Below are 17,462 nucleotides of genomic sequence, written 5' to 3'. Positions count from 1 at the left end.
TTTTCCATGGCCGGCCGGCCGGGCTGTAGGGCTATTGGCAAAAGTGGTGTGTTTGTTGACTTTTCCTTGTGTTATTTTTTTATTCCAGTTCAGCTGCAGCTCAGTGCGGAAAGTGCGGGCGAAGTGTATATAAAGGGTACGGAGACCGGCCAGTACTTGGCCATGGACACCGAAGGGCTTTTATACGGCTCGGTAAGTGTGAGGCTGACGCCTCCAGACTCAGCCAAGGCCTGAGGTTTCCAGAAGGCTTGTTACACGGAGCGGTGCAAATGAGACACCGTCAATTAGTCTCTGTTTGTTGTTTTTTCCAGTACGATTCCCACCCTCTACCTTGCCTTATTTTAAGCACAGGCATAAAAGAGTTTCTTGTGGTAGCCTCTCAAAATACTCAGTTTATCATACGGACACAGGGGAAAGGAAGGGTGACTGGTACTTTAGTGACTTTTCAGGCACTCACTTTAGAATACCCAGTCCTACCTCATCCATTCAATCCAAAAATGTTTCTTGAGTTGAGTGAGGGCTATGTGTGTCTCTTAATGTTCTGCCTGAGAGCCGGGGGTTAAACCTACTTGCACATGAGCACCTGAGGGCCAGAGAACAACCTTGGCTATCAGTCCTCAGGTGATGTCAACTTTTAAAAGAAAAGAAAAGAAAAAAAAAAAGTCAGGATCCCTCATTAGCCTAGAACTTGCCAAGCAGACTAGGCTAGCTAGCCAGAAAACCCCAGGGTCCACCTGTCTTCCGGTACCCATTGCTGTGCTGGGACAAACACACCATTGTGCCTGACCTTTTTTTTTTTTTTTTAATGTAGGCACTGGGTACTGAAGTTAGGTGTACTGTGTATATTATTTCCCAAGCTTCTTAATTCTTTTTTTTAAATAAAAATCAAAATTACAGTCCTTTAAAGTTTTTTTTAAAAAATTCAATTGTATTAAAATTTGAAGATAAAGTTTTCCATTCCAGGATCACCTAAAATGTTAAGCAAATTTTAGGAATTCAATTCAACATTCATCTGTGGGGGCTGGACAGGCCGTAAGGATGAATGAGCCACGTGGGAAAACGGCATCTAATTGTTTCTTAGTAGCTAAGGCTCTCTATCTGTTCCTTCCTTCTTGGAGTCAAAGCTCGATGCTGGTCTGACTGAGCAAACCTTGCCGTAGTGGAAAGGGGCAGAAATAGATGCAATGTGACTGACCCCTTTGGGTATCTCTGCTCCAAGAATTATGCTGAGAGAGGTCAAATCAACTTTTAAAGTTTTGGGATTCAGTGTTCCCGTCTCTGCATCCGAGCACTTATAAGAATCTTGCCTATAATTTGAGACCCAATTCTTCCCTTTCAGGAAGACTATGCTTACAAAAAGGCAGGCTGTAGGGCAGGTTTAGTCTGGTCGCGCCTTCAGAGGTATCAAATTGCCAAATCCACATAGGCACAAGAAGCCTGTGAGTGTGGACACGGTGCAGTTCTCCCATGGCCCGCTAGAGGGCAGAAGATGGAATCCTGTCACGGGAGAAGATGATGTCAGGTGGTTATTGTTGGTCAGTGATTGCTGCCACACAGGAAATAGACTTTAAGGCAGTTTTTCCAATAGGTTATCAAATCAGTCAACTGATCAAACCATTCCCTCTTAGACTCACTTGTTTGTCCACTGTGAAACTTGTCTATAGCCACAACAGTACCAACCTCACTCTCATAGATGTTCAAGGAGAACTTGCTCACTAGCTTCTTGACACTGCACTGGCGACACCTCTAAGGCAAACAAGCAGCTTGTGTGCCCCACATTCTCACTATGTCTTAAAGATCATGGCACGACTTTTGGCTCTTTTTTTTAATTGAAATTAATTTTGACATTTATTCTAATATTTTTACACTTGAATACTAATGTTGAGGGAGAACTACGTGAAACTAGTGTCCTGCAGACTCCCATGGCGGGGGGGGGGGGGTGTCTTCTCCTACATCAACCAGGTCATCATTGTAAGTCACCCAAACATGATCTTAGCATCATACCTACGAGTCTTCTTATATACCAAATTGACAAAGAAACATTCTATCACAGCTCAAGGCGCTACCTCATGCCCTGAACAAGTTTTAGGCATGCATCCATTCTGGTCTGTGTATAAGGGGTATTTTTATTTTGAAAACTTTAGTTTGAAACACTGTATAACAGAATATTAATACAGTTATCTACAGGGGTGTAAGTGGGTGGGTTTATCATACACTAATAGCTTCCTGTAGTTTCCAAATTTTCTACAATGAGTGTATGTCACCTAAGTAACTAGGGGAAAGTGTGCTAAATATAAAAATAGAAACAACCACAACAATAGGCATGAATCAAGAGCTGAGGAACACGTCGCCAGTACTGTGCCAAGGGTAGAATAAGACAGAAAGCCTGACTGAAGGACACAGTACCTCTGAGATGGCTGGCCAGCTCAGCCGTGACTCAGCCACTCTGCTTGTCGGCTGCACCAGTGTGACAGAGAAAAACAGGTGCAGAACGTGACCATCCCCACCTTCATCAGTGAACACAGGCCTGACACCCAACTAGGGCCACCACAGGGTGATGCTATTATGGGGTCATGACAACCCACACAGTCTACTACCCCCTCCTTCCTTCTGTCTCAACAATGTGCCCAGTACTAGTGTCTGGCCCAAGTTCCTCCAGAGGCAGAGTCATTCAATTAAATACTATATTTATATCCTATTTTGTTCCAGAAGGGTCCACAATGTCTCACCCAGGTGTCATTTCCCTAGACTATAAATGAATAAGAAGCTGAACACTTCCTGTTGCATAGTTCCTTGCTAATAAAAGCTAACTCTGGGGCTGGGATGTTCTCAGTAGTAAGCTGTTTGCTTAGCAGGAATCTGGCTCCTACCCAAGCAGGAAGAAAGGAAGAATTCCGTTAACCTACTCCTAGGTAGTGGGGAGACATCACCTCCCTTTACATCTGTGTATAAAGGGAGATACAAGACCATAAAGGCTAATGAGGTTCCACCTTTCTGCTCAGCAAACCCTAATAAAATAAGCACGCCCACACGTAAAGAACAATGAATGACCTGATCATGAACCAGGAGGAAGGGAGTCACAGATCAACTGTGGGTAAGGAGTCCATGAGGACCATGAGTCTTGAAGAACGCACAGTCAGAGATGGCAGGTCCTCAAGAAGACAGTGTCCAACCTAAGAGTTCCCACATCATTGCCTTAAATCCAAATTGAGAGTGTTCATTCCAAAATCTGGTACAATCAAATAATTGAAACATTAGTTTTTCTCCCTCTTAATAGATAGATTATAGATAAACTGTCAGCTGACAGATATTTTTCAAGTAGCCATATTATTAATATGCTTGGGCTGTTTCAGTAAGCCTACAGTTGCACCAGATTCCATTGCGAGGAGGGAACTATATCCCCTCTACTGATCACCTTGCCATAGACATTTAGTGCCAGTACAATAGCCGGTACTTCAAAACCCACCTCAAAAATAGACCTTTACATGCTGTAGTGGCTATTCCTGGTTGTCAACTTGACAATATTTGGAATGAACTACAATCCGGAATTGGAAGGCTCACCAGTGACCCTTATCTGGAGGCTTGGAGATCCTTATCTGGATCTTGGTATGGGGATCTTGAGCCATAGTGGCTATGGATTCCAGAAGATTGAATCTCCGAGTTTAAGGAACACACCTTTAATCTGGGCTACGCCTTTCATCTGGGATTAAAGGTGTGGTGGAACACACCTTTAATCTGGGCTCCACCTTCTGCTGGAGACAATATAAGGACATTGGAAGAAGGGAGTCTAGCTCTTGCTCTTGCTCCTTCGCCTGCTTGCCGTGTGAGACTGAGTAACTGCTAGATCCTTGGACTTCCATTCACAGCTGCGACTGAACAATTGTAAGGAATTGGGCTGCCGACTGTAAGTCATCAATAAATTCCTTTACTATCTAGAGACTATCAATAAGTTCTGTGACTCTAGAGAACCCTGACTAATACACATGCATTCAACTGCCTCGTAATGATAAAGTCTTAGAAGTGAAATTGTTGGATCAACGATAATGCAAGTTATAGGGTTTGGAATATAGCTTGGTGTAGGGTACTTGCCCAGCATATGGGGAGACTTAAGTTCAATTTGCAGTACTGGAAAAGAGAGGAAGAGACGAACAGTGGGGTACAGAGACAGGGAGAGGTGTTTCAGATTTTGATACCTATCTTCTAGCCATACTCAGAAAGATACCATAACTAACAAATGATTAATTTTTTTGTTTATTTTTCATTTGTTTTGTTCTTCTTAGAGATAGGGTTTCTCTGTGTAATAGCCCTGGCTGTCCTGGAACCTGATCAGCCCTGGCTGCCCTGAAACTTGATCTGTAGACCAAGATGGCTTCAAACTCACAGAGATTCCCCTGCCTCTTCCTCCTGTATGCTGGGTTTAAAGGTGTACACCACCACACTTGGTCATTAATATTTTAACTTCACTTTTCTTGGTAGGAATATTGAATACATTTTCATAAGTTTATTTCCCAGTATTAATACAGTAACTAAGGATGGGTATGGGGGTGCATGTGTTTAATCCCAGCACTCAAGAGGCAGATGAATTTCTGTGAGTCCAACCTGGTCTACAAAGTGAGTTCCAGATAAACCCTTGAAAAAAATAAAACAAGAAAACAAAGATAACAATAGAAAAATACAGCAGATAAGTAGAATATGATCACAATAGATTATGAATTTATATCCATAGGTCCTTATATATTCTATGTGTTTGATGAAATAAGGGACAGTACTCATGAACTGTTAACAGTTGTCTAAATCTGGGAACAGATCTGTGGTAGAGCACTTGCCTGGTTCTATAGGTCCCTGCAAGGCAGATGGAAGAGAATCAGGAGTTCAAGGCATGTCTCAAAACTACAACAAAAAGGCAATGAAGTTCCAGTATATGTTTTTATGCTCAGGACAATTTTTATATAAGTATTCATGTTCATAATGATTCTGAGACAAAAACCCCAGCCTGAATTTCAGTGAAAAATCGCCAGTACAAAAGAAATGTTCAGATTTTCATACAGCTGGCGAACAGCACTCACTAACTGTGCTTCCCCCCACCCCCACCCCCACTCTGGTTTCTATCATTTTAGCAGACACCAAATGAGGAATGTCTGTTCCTGGAAAGGCTGGAAGAAAACCATTATAACACTTACACCTCCAAGAAGCATGCGGAGAAGAACTGGTTTGTGGGCCTCAAGAAGAACGGGAGCTGTAAGCGCGGTCCTCGGACTCACTATGGCCAGAAAGCCATCTTGTTTCTGCCCCTCCCGGTGTCTTCTGACTAGAGGAGTCTGTTCTGAGTGTTCTCTATTTTGGTTGACCCTACCATGTTCCCTTGACCATTGGCTGCGCTAACCCTCAGGCCACAGAGCCTGAATTTGTAAGCAGTGCTTCTAAAATAGCCAGTTCACTTTTCTGCTGAGCCCTTCCCCACCACCCCAGCACAATTTGGAACACAGGGACCAAATTGCTTCAAGAGGACAACTGGCTGGCCAGTCTAGGTCTGGGTTTGGATATCCGGATGCCTCAGGGCACCTGCTACAAGCTGGACCTGGTGATGCAAAGTTGGGGGCCATACGAAGCATTCAAAGGGGTCTAAGAAGTGGGTTCTTAGAAAGATACCCACTGCATGCTCTTTCCCCTTCTGAGCAATCCCTGGTTTTAAGCACCCCAGGCAATTAGCATGACTACCCTTCCCCCTACCAGAACCGCACAAATATCAGTAAAGCAACCGGTAGTGAGGCTGAAGGAATTTCATGGTAGAGAGAACCCCCCCCCCCCAGCCCCCACATATGGACAAGACTTAAAACCAAAAGGGAGTGTGGCGTTTCCGGGACAGCCTAGAAGCATGGGATCTCGGAACAGAGTAAGAAGGCAAGAGTCAGCCACAGGGAGTCAGGATGAGCCCACAGCCCAGCAGTTATCACCAAGTTACCAAGGAAACGTCCACAGTCAGGGAAAGAGCCCCGGAAATGGTTTCTTAGTAATGGCAAGCACAGAGATCTGGGGTCTGAAGAGTGGGCGTAGGAGCAAGGAGACAGGATGTCTTCAGCCGTGGATGTTAGCCTCTAAAAAGGAAGATGTTAGACGGGAGGAGGAGGAGAGAAAAAGTAATATCACGTCACTGTGTGCTTGGCCACCACGAAACTGGGGTTGTGGGGGTCCCAGTACGATGGCCCCAAATAGCCCATACATTCAGATCATCTGTATTCAGATTCATTTGTATGACTGTGAAACCTGATTTGGTGGGGCTGGTGTGGGGGAGGTCTGTGTCTTGAAAGGCCCGCAAGTCCCATAGATGCTGCTGGCTTCCCCACCATGCTTTCAAGAGCAGCCCCAGAGAATGCTGTTCAAATGAAGGTTGCTCAGACTTCACCCTCTTTTACCTCCAGTGCCCGGGTTTTCCTGAGTATCCATCCAGGCAGTGTCCATAGTTAGTGAAGCATGGTTTCAAGGCACCTTGGCCCAGTGCCTATAAAATGCCCACTCAGAAATCACTGAAACCGTACTTCAAAAAAAAATGTTGAACCTCACCAAAAGCTTTCTCCCAAGAGACCATTTCTGTTACCATTAATTCTTCAAACTGGCTTCCTCCTTAAAGTAAACCTGGCCCAAGTGCCCAGCAAATTAGAAACACTATTCATCTCTGACATAGGACACAAACGCCATGAGAAGGCCTTTCATACGCCAATTTAATATACTGTGAGACTTATCTTCTCGTTGCTTCTTATATAGCTTGAAGGCATTAAATAGATTCACAATCAGCCACAGAGGATAATAACAGCCTAGAATGTAAAAGCTACTTAGTTATCTAACATGCTACATTCATTCATGAGGCCTTTCCTCTTTGTCTTCCACTGTGCTTTAAGAATGGGTATCTAGGGGCTGGTGAGATGGGACAGGAGTTCAGTTCCTAGCATTCACAGTGTGATGCTCAGACCCAATTCTAACTCCAACTCCAGGGGTACTGCATACACATGTACAAACCCACACTTTTTCAGAAATATAAACCAATAATATGGTTGTGGATTAAAACTGATGACTGTGTTCATTTGTTTGACAGGGATCTAAAGTCATTATTTGCTGGAAAAAAATCCTTATAGCAACACTGTCATATCTTAGCACAGAAGTCAGATGACACTCTTGAGAGTTCAGAGTGCTAATGGGGGAACTAAACCGAGCTATTTCAATACATGATTAATAATAATGTTCTTTCAGATGTGGGGATGAACACCTTTAATCCCAGCACTCAGGAGGCAGAGGCAGGTAGATCTATGTAAGACTGAGGCTAACCTGGTCTCCACAGTGAGTTCCTGGGCAGCCAGGGGTATATAGAAAGGCCCCGTATCTTTTTTTTTTTTAATCATAATAATGTTTTGCTTTTTTACAAAAAGATGATTCATGGCTTTTTAAAGTCTATAACTTAAATATGTTTCTGTTTTGTTTCAGTAAATCGTAGGCACACTGGAGATAATACAGTATGGTTTCCCATGTCTTTATATAAAGATTTGGCCCAGAAAAGTGTACAGAGATGAAATCTAGGATATTTAGAATAGTGGGTAGTTTTTTATCAAATGAACCCAAACACAAGTATAACCCTGATCAAGACAAATTAAAAACCACTGCACAAGGATGAAATGAAGTCTGAGACCCCAGAGACTCAAAGCACTGATGATGGTCATTGTAGCCTTAACCGTCAACCTAGTCACCATCCGGGTATTTGCTCAACATATACTGCAGACCCAATGTGTGTCAGGCACTGGATATGGCCCCTGGGGACAATGTCTGTCAGCTGTCCTCTCTCTGGGCATATATTTGTCAAGAGAGATGCTATGGATTCATTTCCTTCAGTCACGTCAAAACATGGACTTCATAGTTTCCTACTGAATCAACAGTATGTTCTAGAAACCCTCAACGGTCAGTCACACCACCCCACCCCCAACAAAGTGACAGAGACAGGCTTTGCCAAGTAAACCCAGGGCTTTCAATGTTAGTCCTCTCAGAGGAGTGGAGTAGTTTCAAATCAGGAAGGAAAAAACAAACAAAAAAGCTGTCGGATCTTGCAGAAAGGGAGCAGAGAGACTGTCCCTGTGCTGGTGGGAGCACTGATCATAGGAACATTCGGTTGTGTACGAAGTCCCAAGACCATCTGCTTGTCACATGCCTCCTGTATGCACTCAATTCCAAGCTGACTGCAACCTGGTGTCTAACACTCACTACGAACTGTGAGGAGCATATGGGCTTTTGACAATTAGTGACACAGTAGATATGGAGCTGGGTGTATCCCCTGATGGCCAGCAGTGTGCCCCTACAGAAATCCTAACTGGTACATCAGCTGCCATTGAAGACGAGGCCCCTGCTTTGTGTTGAAGGCAGTGGAGCCCGAGTCCTCAGCTCTGCAGAGAACACCGCCTAAAAGCAATCACGGTCGCTGGCTGCAAAGCAGGCTCTGATGGAGACGACGCCTGACATTCACTCTGCACCCATACTGTATTACACTCTGCACCTTATCAATATTAATAAATGTTGTATTAATGGCTGACTTGTCTCCAGGTTTCTAAGCATCTCTCTGTGGAAGGACACTGGGTGTCCCTGAGGTGACATGCAGGCGAACCAGCTGCCTCCTGTTCTACTATCATCTTCCTAATAGATAGGAGACACTAAAGTCGAGTAAGGTGAGAAAAGCCAAGAGACAAACACTCTCACGTTGTCGATTTGGAAACAAGACAATGGAGGGAGTTTCTAGGTCTCAGGAAGGTGAATAATCTGGAAACTTGCAGGTACTCTTCATGACTTGGGCTTTTTCTCCCTTGTATGAGATATGTGAGATCACACTGATGTTATCAAGCTAATGTGCTTCTGCTTAGGAAAAGATATTATGAACAGGAAAAATTAAGGACTTATTCAAAATTTTAGATCCAATGTCAAAAAAACTACATACCTTTAAGACCTCTGATGTGAACAAGTACTCTGTTCCCTAGCATATGGCAGAGTTATGCGTTCTCACTCGCTCACTCTCTCACTCTCTTTCTCTCTCTCTCTCTCTCTCTCTCTCTCTCTCTCTCTCTCTCTCTCACTCACTCACACACACACACACACACACACACACACACACAGAGTTATTCATGCACAAAACAAACAGATGCAACATGCACTCTGTCTTAGTTAGAGTTCTACTGCTGTGAACAGACACCATGACCAAGGCACCTCTTATAAAGGACAACATTTAATTGGGGCTGGCTTACAGGTTCAGAGGTTCAGTCCATTATCATCAAGGCGGGAAACATGGCAGCATCCAGGCAGGCATGGTGCAGGAGGAACTGAGAGTTCTACATCTTCATCTGAAGGCTGCTAGGAGAAGACTGGCTTCCAGTCCGCTAGGATGAGAGTTTTAAAGCCCAGGCCCACAATGACACACCTACTCCAACAGGGCCACATCTGCTAATGGTGCCATGCCCTAGGACAAGCATACACAAACAATCACACGCTCACTCGGTAATTACAATCGGTCGCTCCTTCTCCTCCTAACATTGAATTAAGTGCTGGAGAGAGGACTCTGAAGTTCACGGTGCTTGCAGCATGAGCCTGGCAACCCAAGGTTGATCCCTAGAGCCCAGGTAAAGATGAAAGGAGAGAATCCACTTCACAAGGCTGTCCTCATGTGTATCATGATGGGTATGCTTGCTAATAGTAGTAAGAGGAAGAAAGGAGGAGGGGGAGGAAGAGGAGGAGGAGGAGGAGGAGGGGGAGGAGGAGGAGGAGGAGGAGGAAAAAGAAGAACAAGAAAAAGATTGTAAGTTGCCTTAAGTGGTACTTTAGAGTTTTTGAAGCTCTCCCACCCCCTGCCAGAGCTCAGAGTATGGAAACCTTTACACATACACACAGCTGAAACACAATTTTACAAAATGTATGGGGTACACTGTGTTCTTTCTGTGAACTCAAAGGTGCTGGTCAAGCATAGCTCAGTTCCAAAGTACAACTTTTAATGGGTCACAACCACAGTTTGAAAAAAAAAATGCTAGCTTAAAGCAACCACTCTCCTTTCCAAAGATGAAGAGGCCCAATTATGATTCTGTGCTGTGACTGTAGTGTTTACAAAGATGTGGCTTTCTCGAGTAAATAGGACAAGGGGACTTCCTGTGATACAGGCACCATCTGTTCTAAAGCTCCATGTGTCCTCTGAGTCCTGAGTGACGCATAGTGAGCAAAATCATGAGCTGCCCAAGCATTTGGTGGCCTCCAAGACAGGCCTGCACATTTCTGCTGTGGGAATCCTGGAGACCCAAGGCCACTTCCTTTTTCTTGAGAATTCTCACACGTTGGAGCTTAAGGTTACCCCTCACTGGCTCCCACAGTCTATATCTCTCTAATCTTTCTTGGTCCCCAGAGGAGTCCCATTTCATCATAGTTTCTATGAAATTAGTGAATGGGCTGTACCAGGAAAAGGCTATAAACCTGAGGCCTTTGAGTATCCATTTCTGGAAATAACCTACTTACTACTTATCTGCCTAAAACACACACACACACACACACACACACACACACACACACACACACACACACACACACACACAATTACCAACATGCCTCAGTCATGGGGCAAACATCATTTCTGCTACAATGTAACCTGGATGTGGAGTTTGGAATTTCCACTTTTGATGAGGCAACTTTTAGAAGGTAACTCTGTGCCTTTTAAATGTTTGAGGGGATAGGACAGCTGAGACTCTGCCTCTTAGGGGTGCACTTGACTACAAAGAGCAAAAGGGAAAGGAAATAATCACTTCTGATGCTTCTATGGAAGAATCCCTGGTTGCTGGAGCTGGAGAGAGGAGCCCCAGGTCCAAAGCACAGGGAGATTCTTGTCACATTGGCTACCATAGCAAAAAGGTGTCTTCAACTGCACTTCTCATAAACTAACAATTTTTTCTTTTTCCATTTTTAAACATGTATAAGTGGTGTGCATGTGTGGATGCATGTTTTGGATGTGTGTGGACATACTTGGGGGGTATGCACTCATATGTGTGTGGACACACTTGGGAGGCTATGCAGTCACATGTGTGTGGACATATGTGGAGGGGGGATGCATTCACATGTGTGTGGGCATGGATATAAAGGTCCAAGGTTGTCGTTACAAACCATCCTCTATCACTGTTCCATGTTAGTCATTGAGACAAGGTCTCTCAATCAATCCAGAGTTCACCGATACAGCTGGTCTTCCCAGCAGGCTTATCTGGGGACTCTTTGTCTCTCTACCTTCTAAAGCTGGAATTATTACAAGCACACCATCCCACTCATCTGGCATCTATGTATGTTCTGGGGGCTTCAAATTCCATCCTCACATGTGCACTGTGAACATTTTAACCACTGAGTCATCTCCGCCAGCCCACAAAAGTTGTCAGGAGCAATTATGACACTGTAGGAAGATTGAAGGCCAAATGAACTGTGAAACCTATATATTCTCCATTTCAAAGGCAGCAGTGGTCATTTCTTTCACGATCATTAGAATAACATAATCCTCCTCCCAAACACATCCTCTACTCTCTCCTTAAGGGGAACCTCCTTTTGCTATTGCACATAAGACTTACTCTGAATTCTGGCTAGAGCTCAAGGCTTGGGGATGTCAAATCAGGCAGGCACACCATCCCTACTAACACTCCCTCAAGCTTTAGGGAGCCGTGCTAGAGGACATCTGGAATCTCCCTGAAACATTAGTACCACTTCGCAACTGACATAGTGGCCACAGCATATTACACTGTTAGCTTTACACCATAGTTATTAAAACAAGAAATGAGGTCACACACTACCCAAAGCAGAGAAGGGTTTTTTACTTCATCCAATCACATGCTGGAGGATGTGATCACATAATTTGGGGGTCTTCTGATTACAAATGTTTGTGATGTGGGGAAGAGGTATTTCCCAAATTGCTTCCACCTCCTACCCCATCACGCCACACAGGCTAAATTTACACACACAGCAGCTAAACACTGGTATCCATCTTATTACATAAACAAGGAAAACCTCACCCAGCCTTAGCTGTGCTTTTCTTTCAGCCTTAATGAAGGGTTGGGTCCTCCCTGCTGGGAACTCTGTTCCGTTTAAGAAACTGATCTGCTTGGGCCAAGTGTTTGAGGATGTGAATGTAGAAAGGCAATTTACACAGAAATAGACTTCGCTGCGATTTTCACATCTCATGGTTTCCTATCATGGGAAAAACGATGTGTAGAGTCTGGCCCAGCGATACATAAGTATAAGATGTTAGATTCTCTTACCCATGTACCTTAGCCAAAAATACCCGCTTTCTTCTCTGAAGTAGGTGAGAGTAATGTTCTTGTAAACCAATTTCTTCTGTGTGAGATGGGAAGTCAGGACTTTTGGAGCCTGGGAGTGACCAACTGTGTCAAGCATCCCGCTTAGCATTTCCTGTGAAAATGAAAAGGAAAACCTATGACTCTCTCGGGATAGAATGCCTGCGTTAAACCCGGACAATGGTACAGGCTTTGGGCAGGCCAGGCTTTCTCTGACACTGTGGAGGCCCTGGAAGGCTGGGAAGAAAGAATGCATGCAATGGACATGTGGTGCTACCAGACTGTCACTCAATATTTAACCGAGTGAAAAAGAGAGATGAAGTTTAAGATTGCTTGAAAATATGTATGACAGCTGGACCTCTGGGGCAAATCTGAGAGGCCAGGGGGCACCCAGTACTGTCCTCCAAAGCAGAAGCAGGCAGTAGAAGCATCTAACCTTGACGGTACATGAACTCATCCACTTATTAGTCATTTACCCTCTACCCTCAAAGGAGTTGGCTTGCAAGCAGGAGATGCTATCCGTATCAATAATATGAACAGGGAGATTGTAAAGGCTAAGGGAGGTGAAGAGGAAGGGACTCAAGGAAAGAAAGAACTTGAAACTGTGTCCTTTTACAGGAGAGGTATGGACTGTGCTGGTGCAGCCTGTGCCCTCGACCGCCCACTGCCCGACCCGATTTGCCTTTGGGGGTTGAAAGTGAGGTGGCTTGAAATCAATGGCACAAAGCAAGTGAGAAACCCTACAGCAAGTTTGTCTGAACACTGCTGCAAGCTCCTTTAATACCACCCATACCCCATTGGTTGCAAGAAAGCATCTCTTCTAAACAGCAGCTCCCGATTGGCTGGCATGGTCTGCATCAGCAATCCTTGGTCTTTCAGGCAGTCCTCAATTAGGTCCTCCTGCAGGAGATGTCTTTGAGGCTGTTTGGCCCCCAGTATTTATGCATAGGCAGTCTCACTATTCCCCCTACATACTGGAAGGCGTGTCTCTACCCAACTAGATGGTGCTTTAGGAAGCTTCCCATGGGAGTCCTGGAGAAACTCTCTAGGTGCACCTTTCTGGAGGGTGATGACTTACCAGAGGCTGTGCATCACCAGGTCTCCATGGAACTGCCCCTAGCAAGAAGGGAAGCCCTGAACCCAACAGAAAAGCCCTTCTCTTAACATGTCTTACAGTGTCCCTCCAGCGCCCCCTACTGGCAAACTTTACAACACTAGTGGAGGAGAAATGTTTGCAGAGTCCTGCGTCAGCGTCACAAAGCAATGAAAAAGTCTGGCTTAGGGGCAGACAGGTAATAAATGGACAAGGCATAACATAGCTTAAACTCCAGTGGTTTTCAACCTGTGGCTCTCAACCATCACAGGGGTCGAATACCAGGCATCCTGCATATCAGATATTTACATTGCTATTCATTAACAGAGGCAAAATCACAGTTATGAAGTAGCAACAAAATAATTTTATGGCTGGGGGTCACAACATGAGAAACCGTATTAAAGGCCACAGCATTAAGAAGATTGAGAACTACCGTTATACACTGTGTTAGACTGACTGTTGGTTGTTCAAGCTCAGCTTCCTCTGCTGGAAGAAGCATGATCAGCCTGTAGTCACAACTGGTGGATCCTGAGTGAGGAAGCAAGGCGGGAGGGATGGATGGGGGAATGGAGACCTCAGGTGACCAATGAGCAGGACAAGAACAGACTCTCAGGAGACAGGATTCAGTGAGACAGCTCATTTAATTGGGAGAACAAGGGCTGTTTAAACCTTTGGGGAGTGGGCAGGAGTCTTTGGAGAAAGTATACATCATTAGTGGAGGCCAGGGTGCTGGGAATTCCTCATATGCATACAGAGGAATTTCAGATATTGCTGGACATAACCTCATGAGGAGAGGGAGTCCATCCTAGTTGCCAGGTGTCTTAGTTAGGGTTTTACTGCTGTGAACAGACACCATGACCAAGGCAACTCTTATAAGACAACATTTAATTGGGGCAGGCCTATAGGTTCAGAGGTTCAGTCCATTTTCATGAAGGCAGGAGCATGGCAGCATCCAGGCAGGTGTGGTACAGGCAGAGCTGAGAGTTCTACTTGTTTATCTGAAGGCCGCTAGCAAAAGACTGGCTCTCATGTGGTTAGGAGGAAGGTCTCATTGCCCACCCCCACAGTGACACACATCCTCCAACAAGGCCACACCCACTTCAACAAGGCCACACCTTCTAATAGTGCCACTCCCTGGGCCAAGCATATTCAAACCACCACACCAGACCATGTGACCTCCTCTGAAAGACAAAGGGGAGAGCACAGGACTGTGAAGGAGGCCTGGGATGCAGGCCTGGGGTAGGGAGGCAGGGAGTGGTCCAACTCCTGCTGATCTCGGGACAAGACTTCTGATTTCCTGGGTTTGGACAGGGCTAGACCCAACTCTTCTTCCAGGCCAGCTTCCCACAATTCCACAGCTCCCATCCCCAGAAGTGTCTGAAGATTAAATATATATATATGGTCCTTCCTCTTAGAAAACATATAGTGCTGAAGGGGAAAAAAAAATCTCTAGATCAGTGGTTCTCAACCTTTGGGTCTCAATCCTTTGGGTTGTATATTAAATATCCTACATATCAGATGTTTCATTATGACTCATACCAGTAGCAAAAGTACAGTTATGAGGTAGCAACATAATAATTTTATGGTTGGGAGGGGGTCACCACAACATAAAGAACTGTACTAAAGGGTCACAGCACTAGGAAGGTTGAGAACCACTGCTCTAGATGAAAGTGTTGGCATTTTGGATTTCTTCAAATTAAAGAATGTCTCTGGGAAGTGGGTATTGTGGTGCACACCAGTGGTCCCAACACTTGGTGGGGCTGAGACAAGAGGAACTCAAGACTACGTAGTGAGATCATGATTTTAAAAAAATCAAAATAAAAAAAGTTTCTATCTGTCTAATTCCTCTGATCATCTTAGAAGAGCTGATGGTATCTTCTGTCTTCAGAGGGTTAGTCATCTCCTAATTCAAACATGTCTAGGAGCTGGAGAGATGGCTCAGCTGTTAAGGATACTTGTTACTTCTGCAGAGGTCCCAGGTTTGATTCCCAGGACCCACACTGTAGCTCATAACCGCCTATAACTCTAGTTCCAGCAAATCCTATGTCTTCTTCTGAAATATACTGTGGTGGTTTGTCCCGAGCTATTGTTCTCGCCGGCAAGAACACACTCGGACAACCGGATTCTTCTGCAGCAAAAGCTTTATTGCTTCTTCAGGAGGGAAGACCCAGAAAATGGTGCTGCTTATATAGCCTTCAGCGTGGCATGTCAGCACCTGATTTGTTGCTTGCCCATCACCTCATTACTACGCCCCGAGATGGGCAGTGACTTGGCGTGAATTCACTCTCGCACCTGCGCACAATGCTTTTTTACTAGTTAGGCACAGCGGGAGCCAGTGCCATCTTGTAATGGTGATTACTTACAGCTCTCCACAGTGGTTTGAAATAGAAGGACCTCCATAAGCTCCTGTGTTTGAGATATGTGGTCCTAAGTTAGTGGAACCGTTTGGGAACAATTAGGAGGTGTGGTCTTGTTGAAGTAAGTGTGTCACTGGGGGAGGGCTTTAAGGTTTCAAAAACTGTGAGCCATTCCCAGGGAACTTTATCTGCCTCTTGTTTGTGGACCAAGACGGGAGCTCTCAGTTGCTGCCTCATGCCTGCCTGCCTGCTGCCATGCTCCCCCGCATGATGGTCATGGACTCCTATTCCTCTGGAGGAAGCCATAAGCCCCAAATAAACTTTCCTTCTGTAAGTTGCTTTAGCCATGGTGTCTTATCACAGTGATGGTAAAGTACATATACACGCAAACAAAACACTCATCACACAGAAAAATAAATAACTTGAAATTTTTTAAATCAACCACGATCAACATATGTTGAAGAAGATTTTTTTTTTTCCGAAACCAGATTTCCAGATGTGAAACCTTGGCTCCTCCACTTACTGACTTGGTGACCTTGGGAAAGTCACTTGTATGTATTCAAAGTATGTATGTATTCATAGTGCACTCAGTCTGAGGGAAGCTCTTAACCCGTGGGTGTTCCCATTGCCTTCTCAGTAAAAGGGAAATGAAAATCTATCAACCTCATGAGGTGAGGGGAGGATTAAATGGGACGGAGGCATGCAGGCATTTTTAAACAGTGTACCTAGCACACTACCAGGAATGAACAGACGTCAGATATTTTACCATTTTCAGAATAAATATGGCTCTAAATGACGTGTGATAAAATAGGCTAAAAGGGACCATTCAGACTCTTTGTCTAGAGATCTTGTGGACAAATTTCATGAGTCCTTGCTTTAAAATGTTGGGCAAACAGTGTGGAAAAAAGATAAGGGAATCTTAGTTGATCTCAAGCTTGAGAAAGGCTGAGCTCTGCTGTCCCCCATTGGAGGCCATGTGCAGGTGGTCCATCTCATGCTAGATGCTGTAGAGTAAATGGAGTTTTTCAACTTAAAACACAGGTATGTGTGTGTGTGTGGGGGGGGGGTTGTCAGGTGATAGAGTTTGACTGTCACACTCCAGGTCCTACACTGGATCTTTAGTATTACAAAATGAGATGATATGAAATCATGAAATGAAATACTACCAGAGAGTGGAGAAACTTACTTTTAAAATAAAATCTAATGAAGTATAACAGATGACTAGAAAATGACCAGAAAAACATAAAAACAGACAAATAAATTTGGTGTGTTTAGCCAAGAAAGGCTATAAACGGAAATACAGCTATCTTCAGATAGTTCAAGTGCCCTTTGGTTTCTCTGATCTGGTACTTTAAATGAGAATTAGCAAGGAAATGGCTTTGATTTAATATAAAATATGCTTTATAAAAAAAACAAATGGGGGGGGGGACGGGGACTGGGGAGATTGCTCAGTGGTTAAGAGCACTGACGGCTCTTCCAGAGGTCCTGAGTTCAATTCCCAGCAACCACATGGTGGCTCACAACCATTCGTAATGGGATCCAGTTCCTTCTTCTGGTGTGTCTGAAGACAGCTACAGTGTACTCACGTACATTAAATAAAAATAAATAAATTTCTAAAACCTAATGGTAATAAAATAAATCAACAGGGGCTGGAGAGATGGTTCAATGGTTAAGAGCACT

General features: G+C 44.4%; 2 protein-coding genes across 20 annotated transcripts in view; one reads left to right on the top strand and one right to left on the bottom strand.

Annotated features, from left to right (window-relative positions):
- The window catches only part of Fgf1 (fibroblast growth factor 1), a 90,799-nt gene extending 82,232 nt beyond the window's left edge, over window positions 1-8,567 (top strand). For 10 of the 13 annotated variants that reach the window (XM_006525647.4, XM_006525644.4, XM_011246843.3 and 7 more), the window contains 2 exons: window positions 89-192; window positions 5,118-8,567. In XM_006525647.4, the coding sequence (XP_006525710.1) occupies window positions 89-192; window positions 5,118-5,312 (299 nt within the window). In that variant the 3' untranslated portion in view covers window positions 5,313-8,567. The remainder of the gene's footprint in view (window positions 1-88; window positions 193-5,117) is intronic. The other 3 variants (XM_017317831.2, XM_006525642.4, NM_010197.3) reach the window with 2 other exon arrangements.
- Arhgap26 (Rho GTPase activating protein 26) overlaps window positions 1-17,462 on the bottom strand; it is a 774,669-nt gene that overhangs the window by 529,047 nt on the left and 228,160 nt on the right. For all 7 annotated transcript variants that reach the window (XM_030250607.1, XM_017317984.1, XM_017317986.1 and 4 more), the window contains one exon: window positions 12,297-12,447. In XM_030250607.1, the coding sequence (XP_030106467.1) occupies window positions 12,297-12,444 (148 nt within the window). In that variant the 5' untranslated portion in view covers window positions 12,445-12,447. The remainder of the gene's footprint in view (window positions 1-12,296; window positions 12,448-17,462) is intronic.

The sequence above is a fragment of the Mus musculus genome, chromosome 18 (assembly GCF_000001635.26).
Source record: "Mus musculus strain C57BL/6J chromosome 18, GRCm38.p6 C57BL/6J".
Lineage (NCBI taxonomy): Eukaryota > Metazoa > Chordata > Mammalia > Rodentia > Muridae > Mus > Mus musculus.
This window is presented reverse-complemented; position numbering and strand designations above follow the sequence as displayed.